General features: G+C 37.8%; 1 protein-coding gene across 1 annotated transcript; it reads right to left on the minus strand.

Moving 5' to 3' along the window:
* Positions 1-6,457: 6,457 nt before the first annotated feature.
* opn8b (opsin 8, group member b) lies at positions 6,458-19,280 on the minus strand. The gene is made up of 4 exons (XM_079353132.1): positions 19,030-19,280; positions 11,296-11,589; positions 8,635-8,963; positions 6,458-7,491 (listed from the first exon to the last, which is right to left on the minus strand). The coding sequence occupies exons 1-4, from the start codon at positions 19,097-19,099 to the stop codon at positions 7,147-7,149; spliced, it is 1,038 nt and encodes a 345-aa protein (XP_079209258.1). The 5' UTR covers positions 19,100-19,280; the 3' UTR covers positions 6,458-7,146.
* Positions 19,281-19,721: the final 441 nt, after the last annotated feature.

The raw sequence follows: 19,721 nt of genomic DNA on the forward strand, positions 1-19,721 counted from the left end.
ATGTGGCCTTCTCTTGCCTTGAACTCATGCCTGGATTCATGTTGAATAAGGTAGCTTCTGTCAGAACAACCCACAGAACAGTGATGCTTATATATGAAAAGGTTGGAAAAGTATTTTTTCTACTTGTAATTCTAATCCTATGTATTGCCCTTTGGTTGAAATAAAGTATGTGAACTTTGAAAATTTGGCCTGCAACTTTTTTTTTTTTTTTCAGAGATGAAAACTACTGGTCATCATTGCAGTCCATCACTCCTGGGTCTGTCACCAACACTGCCAGTAGTTCTGTGTCTTGCTGCAAGTCTGCTGATGACACTTTGAGACACAGCAAGTTCACGAGCAACATCTGCGCTGCTCGTCTGTTAAGTGACGTCGTGTGTTCATGCCTGTTTGAATGATGAACTGAGAATGAGTTGTCTATTTGTAGTTTGGGTAATGGCCCCAATATGTAAGGCACACTGTACACAGTGAGACCATTACATGGAAAACACACACTCCATCAACTTATGTATGAAACACAATATCCCTAACTTATTGTGAGTAGTGTATTTCATATTATATTTCCGTTACCAAGATTGTTGTGACCCGCTTTTGTTTTCTGGCTTTGAGTGAAAGAAGGCCACTTCTGGGCTGGTAGTAGCCCACAGTGTACTCTTTAAGGGATTACTTTGCTTAGTAATGTTTCTGTCGTAATCCGTTAATGATTTGGTCACTCCGAGTTTTTCAACTGTTTCAGAACAATTATTTTAATTTTGGGATTTTTAGGGTTCATAAAAATACTTTGAACCGTTGAAGCCTGCATACTGGGAATAAGACTTTGGTGAAGAAAAGAGTTTCAGATGTGTCGGTTGACTGAATAATAAGTAAAAGCGATAATGAATTTTAACAGTATAGTCTCACAACAGATGGATGTAAGCTGTACTGTGATCAGAGATTTGAAAGTTTGACTTTTATGGGAAAGGATGATGTCAATAGGTGTTCTCGGACCAAACAGTTCTGGGGACTTTTGAAAAGGCACTACAGAGTTCTCTGAGAACTATGCACCATGAGTATACTGTTTGCATTCATACAGTGTGGGTACGGCACCAATTGTGATGGATTGACACTTTAAATTTTGTCCGACATTTCCACAATTAATACATCAAAGCTCGTTTGAGAGGAAGTTAGTGCCTACTCAGAAGGATTTAAGAGGCTTTCGGAGTTTTAGGAACTGAAACAGTTCATTGTTCCTGCAATGCAGAATCAGTAAAACAAGGATTTCAACAGTTCCTACAACTATTAAGAAGTCCCTGTGGTCCCTGAACGTTCGTGAGAAACCCATCTTTGTGTCAAACCTAACTGGATAGAGTTCAGAATAGTGAGGGCGATTTATTTTCATCTTGTTTACCACTCGACTGAACTGAGTCATAGTAACTTAATTGATGGGAGTTAAAGACTTCTACTATCAACTGTGACCTTTGCAGTAACTACTCTCCCTGAATGCTTTGTGGGCACAGACATTTCGAGGAACTGTTTACTTTCACCCCTTTGATCTTTTTCCCAGCAGCAAACCCATGATACGACAGTCCATTCAGAGCCAGACCTGCAGCGCTTGTGCTTAAGAAAGCTGTTCTTTTTAGCTAGACCATGGGAATTGAGGCTATATAATTGTCACATCTGAAATTCAGTCCAACACTTAACTGTTAAAAAATAAATTTGGTAAAGTAAAAAAAAAGTTACAATATACAAAAGTAAACCTAATGCCTACATTACTCATGTAACCGAGGGTGTTTATGATTCATATACTTGGGAAGAATATAAAATAAAGAAGTACAGAGTCTTTGTAGAGTTGAACGCACGTCTGCTCCTTTATTGCCGCACACAGTGGGAGAACCCCGCACGGGTCCTGAACCACACTCTCCCGTTCCTTGAACCTTTTCAAAATAAGAGCTGCCGATATAGGCTATACACTGCTTTACCAGGTAACTCAAATAACATAATAAAATAGCTTACACTCATTTACTTCTTGGTTGTAGTTTCATGGAATGGTTGTAATGGATTTTTGTTTTGGAATTATTTTATTTAAATAGAACATTATTTTTCTGTATCTGCAATTTGGCAATTTTTGACAATAAATGTATACATCAGATATACACTCATCAAAACAATAAAGGGAACACTAAAATAACATCCTAGATCTGAAGTATTCTTATTAAATACTTTGTTCTTTACATAGTTAAATGTGCTGACAAAAAAATCACACGAAATGATCAATGGAAATCCAATTTATTAACTAAAGGAGGTCTAGATTTGGAGTAACACTCAAAATTAAAGTGGAAAAACCCACTACAGGCAGATCCAACTTTAATGTAATGTCCTTAGAACAAGTTAAAAAGAGGCTCAGTAGTGTGTGTGGCCTCCACGTGCCTGTATGACCTCCCTACAACGCCTGGACATGATCCTGATGAGGTGGCGCATGGTCTCCTGAGGGATCTCCTCCTAGACCTGAACTAAAGCATCCGCCAACTCCTGGACAGTCTGTGATGCATCGTGGCGTTGTCGGATCCTTTCACAAAGGCGGAGGTAGCGCTCCTGCTGCTGGGTTATTGCCCTCCTACGGCCTCCTCCACGTCTCCTGATGTACTGACCTGTCTCCTGGTAGCTCCTCCATGCTCTGGACACTACGCTGACAGACACAGCTCGCATTGATGTGCCATCCCAGATGAGCTGCACTACCTGAGCCACTTGTGTCGGTTGTAGACTCCACCTCCTGCTACCACAAGAGTAAAAGCACCGCTAGCATTCAAAAGTGACCAAAACATCAGCCAAAAAGCATCTGAACCGAGAAGTGGTCTGGGGTCAACAGCTGCAGAAGCACTCTGCTAATGGCAAGACACCCCCAATAAAGGAGAGGAAAACCTATCATTTCCACCGCATGTGAAATTGTCAATCAGTGTTGCTTCCTAAGTGGACAGTTTGATTTCACAGAAGTTTGATGGACTTGTAATTACATTGTGTTGTTTAGGTGTTCCCTTTATTTTTTTGAGCAGTGTGTATATACTAATTTGCCACTTCATAAGGTAAATCTTTCTAGTACTGATTGCCTTCAGAACTACCTTAATTCTTCGTGACAGAGATTCAACAAGGTGCTGGAAACGTTTCTTTAGAGATTTTTGTCCATGTTAACATGAGAGATTCACACAGTTGAGACGAATCTCCCGTTCCACTACATAACCAACGTGCTCTATTCGATTGAGACTGGTGACTGTGGAGGCCATTTGGCTAAAGTGAACTCATTGTCATGTTCAAGAAATCAGTTTGATATGATACGAGCTTTGTGACATGGTGCTTTGTCCTGCTGGAAGTAGCCACAGAAGATGGGTACACTGTGGTCATAAAGGGATGGGTACGGGTATTTTTTTTTTGTTAGCTTGAACCAGTCTGACCATTCTCCTCTGAGCTCTGGCATCAACTAGGCATTTTCGCCCAGAGAACTGACGCACACTAGATACTTTCTCTTTTTCTGACCATTCTCTGTAAACCTTGAAATGGTGTGTGAAAAATCCTAGAAGATAAGCATTTGCTTAAAACTCAGCAAAGCCTGTCTGGCACCAACAGCCATGCCAGGTTCAAAGTCACTTTAATCAACTTTTTTCCCCATACTGTACATATAAAGAATTAATTAATTAAAAGTTATTGTTTATATTACTGTTTACCGTGTACTGTCCAAATATTTCGACAAATTGAAAATGTTTTATGCTTTGGAAATATTGTTATGATGACTTTCATGCAGATATATATATATATATATATATATATATATATATATATATAGAGAGAGAGAGAGAGAGAGAGAGACAGACAGACAGAGAGAGACAATAAACATGTTTTCATTGAGTTGTAATCAGTCAGTGTTTATTCTCAAACATTACCAATCTATCGTGCACACAAAATGTGTACGGTTCAAAGCACGACTTTCACAAATTGAAGAAAAAGTTCAGCACTGTAGCAGTAATTACAAACCGGAATAAAATAACAGCACATCAAATAAAAATGAATGAGTCTAACTTTGTGAATAGGGTAGTTTTTAAGAAAAGCTGGTTTTCAGGCAAATAAGTGTGAAAATAAATCCCTGAGTACAGCAGGACAATCACAGTGTTCTGTTAAGCTAAAGTGTATAAAGTGACATTAACTGATTATCATTATGATGTGGAGGATTTCCAAAAGAGCAAATATCTGTATCTATTTAATTGTTCAAAGTGTTGCAAATAAATCACAAGCTTTATTTTGTCTTTTTTTTTCTTTATTATTAACAAATAAGAAATAAAGGCCAGGCAAAAATGCAGTTGACCAATTATATTGTATTTTCTGTGCCAAAAGACTTTACTGTTGTTGACAATTAAACTATAGATACAGTAGTTAGACTTTCTGTCATTGTGCTCTTAAATAAGACTCCTAATCAATGTTGACTTAAAAATGTCAAAAAACTCTCTACCTCAATTCACTGGGGTGATTCTGTCATGGTTTGGTTTTGTCTCTGTGTTTCTTCTAGTTTTATCCTGTCCTTAGTGTTATTTGTTTCCCTTGTGCCTTAATGTTTCATAGTCTTGTTTACTTTAGTCTTCAGTGTGTTTCCCTGTGTCCTCCTATGTTACCTGTAAGTTTATTTCCTGTGTTGTGTTTTAAGTGTAGTCTTTAGTGTTTCCTGTTTTATTTTGTATATCTGATTATAGGTGGTGTCAGTGTTGGGTTTTACTTTGTACTTGTCCTCAGTGTTCTGGTCTTGTGTTCTTTGTTCCTTGTGTTTCCCGCCTTTGTGATTACCCTGATGTTCCTCACCTGTGTCTGATTACCCCTTGTCTATTTAGTCTCTGTGTTTGCCTGTGTTTCTTGTCGGTTCATTGTCATTGTCTTTTGTATGTTGTTGTGTCTTTGGTTGCTGCTTCTCCCTACTCCCTGTGTTTTCGCCTCCCGGTTTTTGGATTTTTGGTTTTTTGCTAAGTAAGTTTTTGTTTAAATAACCCTTCTCCCTGGGAAAAACCAAAAATCCAAAAACCAGGAGGCGAAAACACAGAGACTAAATAGACAAGGGGTAATCAGACACAGGTGAGACTAACGAGACAGGTGAGGAACATCAGGGTAATCACAAAGGCGGGAAACACAAGGAACAAAGAACACAAGACCAGAACACTGAGGACAAGTACAAAGTAAAACCCAACACTGACACCACCTACAATCAGATATACAAAATAAAACAGGAAACACTAAAGACTACACTTAAAACACAACACAGGAAATAAACTTACAGGTAACATAGGAGGACACAGGGAAACACACTGAAGACTAAAGTAAACAAGACTATGAAACATTAAGGCACAAGGGAAACAATCCACACTAGGAAACAAATAACACTAAGGACAGGATAAAACTAGAAGAAACACAGAGACAAAACCAAACCATGACAGATTCATCTTTAAAGAAAAGTCTATTAACATTTTTGTTCCACAGGTTTTACCCCACATCTATATTTATTTAAGCTACAAATAACTAGGGTTGCCATCTTCCAAGCAGAAAAATGAAGGACCCCCGCAGCGGAAAGCCACTCAGCAGGGCCCGATCATCACTGGCCCAACTGTGGGATGGGGGGGCACCAGTTGCAGTGAATCATAAATTAAACCATTGTTTTAATTAAGTATTAAGAGTCACAGTCTAAAGTTTTAAGTGCTTTATCACCACTTTCTTTTTTTCTTAGAAATAATTTGCAAACGCACAACTTCACGTTAGAACAGACATAAAAACACATACACAATATGACACAACTTCATTTACAATTTAACTTAAACTTTAAATAAAGTTATTAATGTAGCATGAATTCACTAACTGAGTATTGTTCAAAAATGTTTACACTGTTGTAACATATAGGGGAAAAGCAGGATGACAGATTTTTAATCAAATAAAGTATTTTACAGTAATTTTAAAAATGTATTCTAAACCTTTCTGTCTGTCTTTTTTGTCGTTTTATCATGAAATCATAAATGATACTATCAATATGGTTTTGTAATATTTTCTTTTAATTAAGTCTATTGTCAATTTATTGATGTTGTATTGTATAAACGTCAGAGAAAAAGATATTGAGTACAACAGTTTCCTTTACATTATATTTATTTTCACTGAAAGCCAGGCATTTGAATCTTCCCACTCCCGTCTGTGTTTCTGATGGGTATCAATGGTGCACAATGCGAGGTATCAGAGCCAGAGGGCAGCCGCAGACATGTTTCCTACTGACATCTATGACTTTCTCTCACCCAATGACTGACGAGCTCTCATTCTTCAAGCCTAACAAACCGATCAAACCACTCTGAGTAGGCAGGAACAAGCCTTAAGAGGCTTAAGAGCAGGCAGAATGATGCTGAGTTCAAGGCAACATGGAAATACGAGACAAACTGTGTCCCGTATTGATTCAAAATGACGCAACATTTTACAGGATGGGTGGCAACCCTACCCTTCGCTATCAGCTAGTTATTCCCTTAACTTAGCACTTAGCTTGGAAAAGGGGAAACTAGCAAGCAAGCTTAAAGTATTTCCTACAACATATCCATGGATGTTTTGTTACTATAACCAGGCTAAACCTGAACATGATTGGATATTTTTGATCAACAATTCAGACGTATCAATTATGAGCTTTGACCGATTACTAAAAAACGGAGCACACACTAAATGACGAGTGTTCAAACAAACAAGAATCTACTAAAGACTGGACCTTACATTTTAAGTAAACAACTCCTCTTTCCCTGTGCTTAAAACAAGCTTTACAGCATATTCTGTTCGAACACCTTTGGTGAATGTGTTGTATGACAGTGAGTGAGGAAGCATTAGCCTGTCAATCTGAACAACAATGGTTATGGAGAGTTTGGACCTGTAAGAACAGATTCAACCCTAATCTGAACTTTCACAGCATTTAACATAATGTGCAAACATGCCGCCTGATTCACAGTGCCACACACATAGAAGACTGTTGATACCTTGCTTGTTTTGTGATGACAGTAATATCTACCCTGATGTTTGAGCGATAATACATTATGAGACCACAATTTTGACCACAGCACAACAGTCTTTGTTAAAGAGTAAAATATTTACTCTTAAGAAAGAAAAGATTTCTTCAAGCTAGAGTCACTGGCTTGCTCTATGTGATGACTGCAGTGTTGACGTTACTTCTGTTTTGTGCTTCATGTCCATGCTAACCATATAGATGCTGTTGTCATTGATGCTGTTTGAGACGCAATGTGTGTTGGATCCCAGGCAATGCCAGCCCAACTTCTTCACTTCTCTTTTGAAGCTCTGGCTGAACAGGTAATAGATCAGAGGATTGTATACAGTGGAGCTCTTTGCGAACATGCACGGCAGGAGACTGACTTCAGGGGGAATGGTGCTGCTGTCACGGAAAATAGACCACAGGCTTACCAGGCCATAGGGCGCCCAGCATCCCAAGAAGCCGATGCTGACCAGCACAGCAATCTGCAATAGATAAGAAGCACGTGAGGAAAAATATCAGACAGGATCCCTGAGATCTGTGACAGGTTTCATTGTTAAATGACCTTCACTGACTTCAAAGTACACTTAGATGTGTAAATTATATTTTAAAAGCCATTTTGCATACCCTGTACTGATCAGTAAATGTTTTTTACTGAAGGGGATTTCTACTGATTGAGCTGTTTAAGTTTTATGTTTATGGGTAGTTAATGGGGCTTCGCAGTTACCAAGGGGCTGCAGAGAGACTACAGTCTAGCATACACTGACATATTTTCCCAAGGGGGCAATAAAGTGTATAGTATTGTATTGTAGCTTAAAAAATTGTAGAAATAAAATTAATACTGTATTGAAAATACTTAATTACATACTGGCTAGTTTACAACATTTTGCTAACGGAAAAAAAAAGTTTAAATTAAGGATTCAAATTTTAAAAAAGATTGCAAAGGGTAAAATAATAGTTGACTTCGACAATAGTAGATGTAGATAAATGTAATGCATAATGATTGAACTTGTTTGGTTTAAATAATTGTTAAATGTCAAAAGTTTGGATAACTACATTTTTCTCGTAAGCATATAGGTGTGGTAATTGCGGGGTCTATAGCTAAAGCTAAGGGATAAACTTAACAGCTTGCAAAATCAGTGGATACATGTTGAACAGGATTGTAAGACAATTTTTGTTTTTACGTCGTGATTAATAGCTGAATATCAATAGTTGATCGCTGTTAATAAGAAGAACGTGAAAGATGAACTTATGGAGATAATAAGCAGAAACAATGGATAAACTTAAGATCCAATGTAATGGCTACTATTTTTTTTAAATAATAAGAGTTAATAGGTATGCGAACTGTACTCGTCAGCTAATACATTGATAATATCACTTAAGCAATGGATATATGCTTAAATTAAGGGATCCAAGTGTGAAATTGTTTATATTCACAGCTCCAGTACCCTACAAAATGCATACTTGATTGAATTAATACATTTCAGGTTTATACTACTACTTTTATACCAAAATTAGCTATTTAATTACACGTAAATACCTTTCCACTGTCAGTACAAAGCAAAACCAATCAACCTCAAGGTAAAATGTTACAAAGTCCCAGAATCTAGGAAGAAAGAAACACTTACTACTAACAGCCTCCGATGAAGCTTGACGATGTTGGGGATTCGTTTGCTGTTGTTCATTGACTTTTTGTAGGTAAAAAACAGGTTGATGGCAATACCAAAGTAGCAGCCGATGATAATGACAGAAGGGGTAACCAGGTTCAAGGTAAACATCGAGATGACAAAAGAAAAGCCCTCTGTTTTCATTTGTCCCCAGGCGAGAGAGCAGGACAGACCAAAGGGTTCCGGTCCGTATCGTCCCCAGCCCACAATAGGACACATGGCCCAGATAAGAGCGTACAGCCAGATCCACATACACAGAATCTTCACCGTCTTCATACTGATTTTCTCTCCTACAGGAAGAAGGGTAAAGAGTTGTTTTATAATGTTGAGATTAAGTCAGCTGTGGCATCAATAGGTTTGCTCCAATGTTCTTCGATAAGTCCTTTTCCCAGTTGGAAATGATGGTAATTGAGGAATATTGATTCAGGGCATTTAAACCTGTGACCCTGTTGTCTTTGCATTACTGTTCTAATAATTAAACAGGAAGGTTTCATGTTGTGGATGTGGAAGGGTGAGTCTGGGATAAAAACCTTCAGTTGATGTTTATTTACAAATGTATCATATGGATAAGTAATTTATATGCATGCAAAAATATTGCTAATGAACCTACAGTTTTGAATATGCAAACACAGGATGGGCAAATCTCAGAACCCTTACATAATTGATACTGAAAGAGTTGTAGGGATTGATTTAGTATGCAGGAAAAAATAATGACATAGGAGTTAGGAAAACAGTAAATGAGCTCAAACGGATTAAAGTCAAACCAACATAACATAGGGCTCTGAACGGCAGATGAGACATTAAAGAGGACTCCCCATCCATATAATCTACACATTCAATTACATTTGATCTGCAGTACACTTTGATGTCTGTAAGCTCTCATCTAAATGCTGTACAACTTAAACATACACTGCGTAGAGGCATTACATAACGAGGAAATGTCTCTCCTGGGAATCTTGAAGATAGTTTTATGCTCAGTGTATTTTCGTTCTTGCGTGATACCAAGTATTCATAAGCATTTTGTTTATTTATCTTATGTAATCCAGTTTATCTAGCAGGCTTTGTATGTTATACAAACTACTTAGAAATTCACGTGTGCAGGCATGCTCGATGTAGGCAAAAATTCTGTACATTTTACATTATATTTAGTCATACATCTTGCAGAATCTTAGACTCTTGCCCGAAGGCCTTTGTTTTTTCATGTGGTTACTGCAAACAGTGCAAACTGCTTTTCCCCAGTTTTTAGGCAATGAATGGTTTAAAATATATATAGAATATATATACAGAATATATTAACTTTAAATATAAAGTTTTTCTACAGTTCTTCAAGATGCTTTTATCCAAAGAGATTAACGTTAAAGAGAATTTTTTGGGCTCCTATAGGAGCTTTTCTTATAATGTCAGTGCAAGCCTTTTTTTTAAAAATCTATATGCGATCTGTTCAGCTTGGCTGCATCCACCTTAAACCACTTCTGTGGCCTAGTCAATAGACTAATCCTGTCCATCTCCAACCTCCTTCACTCACACATCACATACTAATACCCCACAGTCCTCAGAAACTGGCCTGCTCTCCATCCCCCACACTAGACTCCGCAATCCGCAATCTTTGACTTATTCAAAAAACTCCTCAAACACCACTTGTTCTCTCCAACCTACAGCCTCTCTTAACTCTGCCACTCCATCTATCTCCCACTCTGCCTCTCCCCTCTTTTCACTTCCAGTGTTTTACGTGTTGTGAAAGATGATTGCATGCTTTCTCAACAAAAGTCAGTGAGGTAATCGCTCTAATATCTTATCTTATCTATATTTAATATAATGTGATTGTGATAGACTGCAGCAGAGGCTGTATACACCGGGATTAAGCCAACATTAGGTTGCTCATTAGTTTGGATTTTTGGAGACTCTCATTTTGACCATGCCAGCCCGACGTAAACAGGAGACGGCACTGGAGCTCTACAGTTGGTTGGAAAACAGCAAGTTATGACTATTTAATGTTTGTGCTCGTGCCCTTTTTTTTTTAGCTCGAAAATGAGTTATGTATTTCCTTTATAAATACGGTAGTTAACTTAGCTGTAAACTGACAGGAGATAATTATTTATTACACCAAAGACACTAGAATAATGTAAGGGACACAGTGTCAGGTTAAAAACATAGATAATATAACAATACCGATAAGATATCATCCGATGAAGTAAATGTATTTACTGTATGGATTTAAATACATTACCTCGCATACAAAGTTAAATTTACTTTCATTAACTAACTTAACAGCTCTTTGAAGTGTAGCTTGAGAAGACCTTTTAGTGGGTTTAGTTAATCATCTATTGATCAGTTTTGACCCCAGGCAGAATAACATTTTATCTCTTGTGTAGTTTTCATGACTTCTGCTGGAATAATCTCTTTTCAACAGTCAATTATTCTTTTCAACTTTGTTAGCCAAGTCTTCCCTTGAATAATGATGCTACTTCTTCTTCTTGGAGTGTAGTCAATGTGAAAATGAGGTCTTGCAGGGATTAGAAGTTGCTGCGTACAATTTGCATTGAAATTGTGTTCTCTAGAAGATACATCTTAAAATAACAGGCATTATTTCCTTCAGTTTTTTCAAAACTCAACTATACTCACTGGGAGATTGCAGGTTGAGGGACACAATAAAGCGCACTATGGCCAAGATAGTCAGGTTCATGATGCTGGCAACACCAAAGAAGAACCCAGCCAGGCCATAGTATAAACAGGTAGTGTCTCCCCCGAGCCATCGGTGGCTCCATGCAGACGCCACAGCGAGAGGGTACATGGTGATAGCTGCTCCCAGGTCCGTTACAGCCAGATTCACGCTCAGCAGCTCTGGCGGTTTCATCCTGGATGATTTTTTTATAGCCATGGTGATGACCAGCAGGTTTCCAGTGATGGACAAAACAGCTGAGGCACAAAGGGTGGAGAGGCAGAGAGAAGAAGACAAGAAAGAAAAGTGAATAAGGATGTTTCACATTCATGTTCACGGCAAACATGGGGAAAGAAATCAAACTTAAAAAGACAAATACAAAAGCTACATTCAGTTAAAGGCCACATTTTATGCAAAACACACTTTGACATGTTTATGTTACACTAATGAATTGATTACGTCGACTATAATAATGAGTCGATGCGGGAATATGAGCGGCAATGCATCGTATTATTGTTATTGGTAAAATCAAATACCAGCTTGAAAAACTCATCTGTACTTGCAGTTCACTATAATAAGTGGTGGGGGCAGTATCGCTCCCATTGTTTACCTTATTCACAGAAATGAAGAAGTACAAGTTCACATTAAAAAGGGCAGAAAGCACGGATGACCTAAAAAGACAACCGGGGGCTTCTTAAGTTTGAGAAGATTTTATTGAAAACACACTAAGTGCAGACTGTGTAAAGTAAAACTCTTAGCTGCAGTGTCTTCAAAAACTGCGAGTGAGTTTGCAAGTTACATTAATATCTCTTAGATCTTTTGCATTTAATTACTGAGCCCTTTGTGCTTCAGGCACAAGGATTAATTCAAGTTAGAATGTTGGTCGGTTGGTTAGAATCAGTCGAACAACCATCCTTGATACTTGCTTGGATAGCGTTTTGTTTATTAACACTATTTAGTGTGCAATTTGGTTGAGTTATCAGTACATTAGAGAAAAAAAACACATGCAGCAACTTGACATGTCAAATTGCTAAATGCTAAGTTTTTTTCTGTTAATACTGTACTTGCATTCAGTCTGAATTGTAAACCTCCACTTAATGTCGATAGTATGCCAAATAATCGTGATTAATCGACTAATCAGAAAAAAAAGCAATAAATTAGTCGACACTAGTTAGTTACAGCCAAGCAGGATTTTGAGCATCGTATGAAACATTCCACTCAATCCACCTCTACTTTATTTACAGTAAAGACAGTTAAATTGAAAATTCACTGGCTCTGCTGTTGCCATGTATTTACTTATTGTACTATACAATATACCCTGGAAACTGCTGTTTCAACTATATTTCTCTATGTCAATAGAAGCTTGTTGTTTATATTCTGAAGCATTTATGATAAAACAAATATAAAATAATATAAAACATGTGAGTAAACAAGGGCAGGGCAAATATTATCATTTACTTGAAGTGGTTAGTCCATTAAGATGTAGCCTCTCATTTGTGAAGGGAGGTGGGGGCATGGACAATGACAAATTCAAATACTACTTAAAACAGAAATACATAATATCCACATGGTAACGGGCAGCTTGCCTTTTCCCATCAACAATGAATCAGGTGTAAAATAAATTACATCTGAATGAAGAGCATTTGAAGTACTTCTTCACCTTCAGAGCACTCACAAAGATGTATAATATGCAGGTTATGTTATGATAAAAAGACCAAGAGGATTCAAGCAGCAGAGTTAAAAGACCTCTAAATATGTAACTCCAATCACTTTCAATAATAATTGTGTAATGTGTTCCCTAAATGTGAAAAAAAACAAAACAAAAAAACTCCAATACAAAACAAAAATAAATAAATAAAGCAAAACTCAGTTTGGAGTTATAGATTTCACAATCTGACAGGCTTAACTTCATGTAAGGGAGTTTCTGTTTTCTCCCAGCACTGTCTTTACAACATTATTTCTCCGCAGGATTTACTGCTGACATTCCAGACAAAGTCAAGCGTCATTCTGCTACTTGTAAAAGACAGAAAATGAAACGACTGAAGAGAACAGCACAGATTCCTCCTGACCTGACAGGCAGAATGAATACTCATTAACCAAACATTACCATGAGGTGTGAAAGGTTGGAGATCTATACCATGTCTCTAATGAGTGCAGGGACAGTGTAAAACTAAAACTAAAAAGGGGTGTCCGAGAAGCAGACTCACAGTAAGTCAAAGATGCTATAGGTTTCGCCATTTTCCAAACTCTTCCCCTAGTAGCAGCCTGAAAAAAAGAGAGATGCAACAATAAACCACATCTAAAGCATAGAAACATCTTTGAGAACCGTTTTTACATTCGGTGCGACGCCCCTGTGTCCTGTTAGGTTGTGCCTCCTCTTTTCTTGTGTTGCAGGTTGGTGTAATTAGTAGGTGTGGCTGTCCATAAGTCTGACTGGGAGCACCTGAGCCCGGTGCTCAGTCATGATAAATGCTGCCACCTCAGTCTGCTCATCGAGACTTTCTACATGCGACTTGTTTTGTTACTTTGGGTGCTTCTCACTTCCCTTATTTGAATCAAGGATCCTCCAAGTTGCCTCCTCCACTTGCGTCTTAGGAGTCTCACCCGAGATGCACAGAGCGATGCAAGGAAACGAAGCAGAGGAGAGAGGAACGAGGAAATCAGTTTGAAGAGACATGAGACGTCGACAGCGCCATGTGAAGTGATATCTGCTGATCGCGTTCAGCTGTCAGTCAGCCTAATAGTGTGTGTCCGCACAAATACACACTATTATTTCTAAACAAAAACACACAGTTACAGTGTTTAGTCTCTTTACCTGATAACAAACAGATGAACAACCTGCACTCTGCTTCAAACCCAGAGAACAATTTTTACTGACATAAAGAATGAATGAATCTCTTATTTCTGATTATTATTATACAGTTTTGACTTAGCCTAGCCTATATTTCGACAAAGAACTCTGCATTTTATAAACATAGACATTTATTTGTCGGGAATGCTGAAAATGATTGCTAAGTTTTGAATTGATGAAAGTTTATGAAGATAAATAAGAATGAGTGAATGTAAAACGTGTTTTGACTGACAGACTCCCTCTTCATCAAACTGTCATCCCCATCATCATCAGACATTCAAACAGTCTGAGGGATCAGATCTTCATCATCATCATCATCATCATCATCAGACATTCAAACAGTCTGAGAGATCATGAACAGAAAATGAAGGAAGGCCTTCACTGTGATGTATTGATTTTATAGAATTTATAGAGCTTCATATTTGGTAGTTAATCTTCATTGATTGATGATTTGATTTGTAGCCTTGTCGAGTCTTCATTGGTCCAAGGAAAGGTAAGCATGGACACGCTGATTTAAAATCTGAGGTTTAAATTTCTTTGTCCTGTTAGGCTCAGTAATGGTGCTCCTTTGAGATTCATTGACTTCATAACGTCAGTAAAAGATTTGCTCTTTAGCTGTTCAGGTAGCCTATTGATGGAGCCACAGTCAGGAAGTGTAGCTTAGCCTCACATTGGCCTGTAGACTCAAGTAGCTATTCCACTGTCTCTGAAGGTAACACATTTAAGAGCCTATTAAGGTATGTTATTCTTTGTTGATGGGAAGATAGGGTTGAATTGTGAGGTAGGTGGGGGGCCTTTTAAAGCTGAGACTGCACAGTCAACGTCACAATTTTGGTAATATTACTCAACAACTTAAATTAATTTTAAATAAGAGATGTCAAGATTGTTTCTTTGTATTCTGTAACACTATTCATCAAACGTATGAACTGTTGACTAAAGTCTTGTTTAGCTCAAATGATCAAACAAATCAAGGTAACCTTATTTGAGACCACTCTTTTACCACAGAAGATGATACTTGCGCTGTAATCCGATTTTGGTAGAATTGCAGCCACAAGCAGCTGAATTTAAATGAGAACTTGGTAGAAATAAAGACAACTTTGTTGAAAAATGCAAAATTGAGCTGAACAAAACCACAAAGTGGAACGCTATAGGGGAACAACTAACAAGTTACATTAAACAAAATGATGACCCTTTAACAAAAATGACCGTGAGGCGACTTTATGTCATCAGCCAATAGAATGAATGGAATAACTCAGCGATGTCGTTTTGCACAGGATATTGTTAAATGACTTACACTATTACTTCTGCAGCTCTCAAAGACGCAGAGAGGTCACAGATTCATACTAAACGATGGCAAGGAGGGGTTTGTCCCTCTGGATGAAAAGGGTTTATTCATGCATAGACGGGTAATATAGTATTAGTAATAAAATGTAATTAATCTATCAATCAATAGGAGCCACAGGACTCGATTGCAGAATCCATAACCGCGAACGAGAATGGATTTTTTTATTTTTTATTTATTTAAATATTGCAAATCATATCTGATAACTCATGGGTACCAGTAGCCAAGTCAGAATTCAGCTGATTTTGGCCAACATAAAGTTGAGCTGACATAACTGTTAGCTTTAGATTCAACAGCATTGTTAGCTAAAAAGTGGGTGGATGCTCATCACATGAATCAATTTAGGTTGGGAGACAAACCAACCGAATTTTTAACATGTTATGTTATCAGTATCTGATTTCTCAGATTTCCTTTTTATTGTAGGATATGCAAAGTTGAACAACATAACAGGAAAGTCATTGGTATTTAGTACCTGTGATGTAAATTCCTGGATATAACATGTTGATTTTCATTAATCTCTGAATCATGACGTAATGTGGGACTGTCCGTACCTCAATGTAAAAGCCTCACTTCCTGAAAAAAAGAGATATGAAGAAATACCTCAAATAATCATTAAGCACATTCAATGTTATTATCATTTGCAAATGCCAATCATAGTAAATTGTTTTGATCAATGGTGTGTATGGTTTATTGAAGAGAATATTAAAATATGATATAGAAGTTCAAAGAAGGTGCAACAAGCCATCAAGTGATTTCAGATGGATAGTTGAGTGGGTAAAAACAAACAGGCAAGAAACCTGCTCATCGTCACCTGGCTCTATAATGGACTAATGGAACAATGGAGACTGCAAACAGATGATGTAAGGCGTTGGGTAAGTTCAAGGTGCAAAAGGGAGCCATGAAACTCAAAGACTGAAACAATATCAGAAATGATAGAGACTGACATTTTTTTCCTCATCAAAACGTATCCACACAAATGTAACAGGCAAAAACTGAAAGAAGTGAAAAATATCTTGCGCTTTATGTTAAAGCCAGTTTGACCAATCACCACAGTTTTGCATAATGTAGTAGCATGGTAATTTTATTCAGTCAAACTGAATAAACTGAATAAAATTATCTGCACGAGGAGAGCAGGGAGCATTTATGAGCTCATTTTTATTGTTTTGCCAATATGTGCGTGGACATTTCTGAAACTTAATGCACAAGGAGATAGAAAATGAAGTATGTATGATGTATTTATTCACACGTTTATCACATATTCATGATTTCACTTCTATCTGCAGAATCTGGCATCCTTACAGTGTGTTGCCGTGATTTGAAGTGTTTCTCTGCATGTATCGAAGCCTTTTCACATGAACAAGGATAATGGATGCATTTTGACTCCGTATTTTGCTTCAGGCCAAAGGGGCTGTATAATTAAAGGGTTTAATTGCTGAAAGCAATTTAGCTTGATCTTTTCAGGAGAAGGTAGGGTCTGCTTTGTTCATGTTGATTAGCTTTCAGGTTAAATTCAAATTTAAACAAAAGACAGGCTTCACTGAATTCTTGTCTACCTTGCTTTTTGCACAACCGCACTCATAATTCTTTCAGTAGTGCAGCCTCAACTCTCTTTCACAAACCTATTGTTTTAATAAGTCGGTCAAGTAGCATGACGATTACATGGTGGTTGGGAGGTTAAGGATGGAAGAAATTGGTCAGTGCATTTGTTAAATAAGTGGTAAACAATCCTTAATGTGTTTTGCTTCCAGGAGGAGCTCCAGGAGGAACCTATGATTTGTATTGATTTTTGCGCCCCCTGTGGGCAAAGCAGTTTGCCTCCTCTCATCTTCTGATCTTGTCCTGTGTAAGTCGTTTTTTCTTATCATTTGTCCTGCTTTCTTTAAACTAACACATGAATCCTTCATTATTGTTCGCTGTAGAAAATGAAAAAAAAAAAAGTTATTTTTTAAGTGGCTGTAAATTATCTCCTCTGACACCTACCCTGTGGCTCCATTTACAGGCATTTTAAAATTACAGTATAGAACACTCATCACAGGGGCTTTAAACACTGGAGGACGAAGTGTATGAAACCCAACTCCTATATGATGTTCATTTAAGGCACAGGAGCAGCCTGCTATAATTTTAAAGTTTGGAATTTGAAGTTTTTTATATCCATTCGCACATTTACAGATTTTATAGGGGATAGTTTACTCAACGCTCCCATTCATATCACACCATTCTCTTCTGCTCATTCCCTCAACGCTTTTTGAAGTTGGATGTTATGTCATTTTGCACCAACAACAGAAAACGTGATGAAGGAGGCAGGGTGGAGGGGTCAGAGATGACCCCTTTGATATCTGTTAGTAGCAATATTTGAGCTTAATCGGATGAATTAAGAGTCTAAACAATGTCTGAGAGATGTAATTGGCCATACACTCCTCCTAGTGGATATCAGAGAAATATACAGGAACAATTGGCAGATATGAAGTGAATATAAAATGGCCTTAACATCATTAGAATCAAACCATCTCACCGCGTGGATCTTTTATCACAAGCTGGATCTTAAACCAGCTGTCACTTTGCTTATTGGCCAATTTACACGCACTGTGTGTTTGGCCTACAACACACACATCACATCAACCCACCCCCATCCCCCTTTCATTATGCTCAGTAAATCTGTCTTTGATTCCTCGGTAGATTTACAGCCTTAGGATAAATTGTAGAAAGATATCATTTGTGGAATAGGAGCTGGATGGCAGCAGTGGGTTTTTATCCTAGCTTGATGCCAGTATTAGTGGCTGTGTGAGATGAGAGCATCACAATGGAAGGTAGTGGCACACTTAAGGCTTGCTATATGAAGGACGTATATGTGAGACACATTAATTAAAGTTTCAATATCTCATAGCAAGGGATATGCGCCTATATGAATTACCAGAATAAAATTCACAGGATTGATAGGATTCTTTTTTTTTTCAAGTAGCCTATTTGAAAACTTTATTATGTTGAGCAATAAGACACACAGCTCCATATACATTTGACAATTTAAAAGGTTATGTATCAAACAGCGTTGAAGACAGATATGCAGATAGACTCATAATTTAGCATTTACCTACAATCCTCCTGGGGATGTAGGCTACTTAATCATCGCAAATATGTCTACATCTTATTCTAAGTGAGAATATTCTGTATATAGAGATAACCCGCTCTCAGCTTCCCCTGAGGATGGGGTTGCTCATAGAGATAAATGTATGAAGATTAAAGAGTTGCAGTTCTTTCGCCGTGAAATCAACATTTCTAAGTGTGTGACATTTAGTTTTAAGATTGATACACTTGATAAACTGGACTGCAAAGACTTCTACTAGTTTCTACTAGTCATCGTTATTCACAAAATTAAAATCTTAAATAATTATTTGGTAAGAAACACTTTCAGTTTAACTGTGTTTTTTCACTTGCACATACCTGTGTCAAGCTGATAAGAAAAAGCCTCAAAACCAATAGATTATAATATCACGCGTTTTAACTCACCTACAAGCAGCAGATAACATCCTGTGCCGATGTCCATCGCTGGCGATAAAGTGGAGGAGTAGATATCCATTTAGTGTTGTGTTCAAAAGCTGAATAAAAAGATACACAGTGTCTTAAAAGGAAAAAAAGAGACGAAGTAAACCGTGTGCAGTTGATCGGGAACGACTTTCCGTTGCTGTTGCGTTCAGGTGTCAGATCCATCTGTCCTCAAGTGAGGAAAGGCGCAAGAGGACCTCAGGGCGCATCTCAGCGCACCGATGTCAGTGATTCAGTAGAAGCCTGAGTCGCCAGGGAGATCGTGTGAAAGGGCAGGGCTATAAGATCAGCCGTCTCAAATGCTGCACGTGCAGAAGAAACCGGAAAGAAATATTTAAAATTGCCAAATTGCTATGTCTAAATTCACCAGTAGATGTTCCATCATCATTTAATAACCCCCAATGTATAAAAAGTAATAATTGAGAATAAATTCTTGGTTAACACTTAACACTAAACATGCATTAATCCCTTGATTTATGCATTTATAACATTCAACTGCTGTGATCTTAAATCCCAGTGCCATGAAGGCTGATCATGTTGTAGGCTGTATCTCACACTGGGCAATAGCCAGAGTGTGGATCCTTCAGTGCACACATGTTGTGGTTAAGACAAGGCAATGGATTCATGCCTGAAGTCATCAGGGCTGGGTTTTAAGC

This window comes from Symphodus melops, assembly GCF_947650265.1.
Source record: "Symphodus melops genome assembly, chromosome: 1".
NCBI classification, from domain to species: domain Eukaryota; kingdom Metazoa; phylum Chordata; class Actinopteri; order Labriformes; family Labridae; genus Symphodus; species Symphodus melops.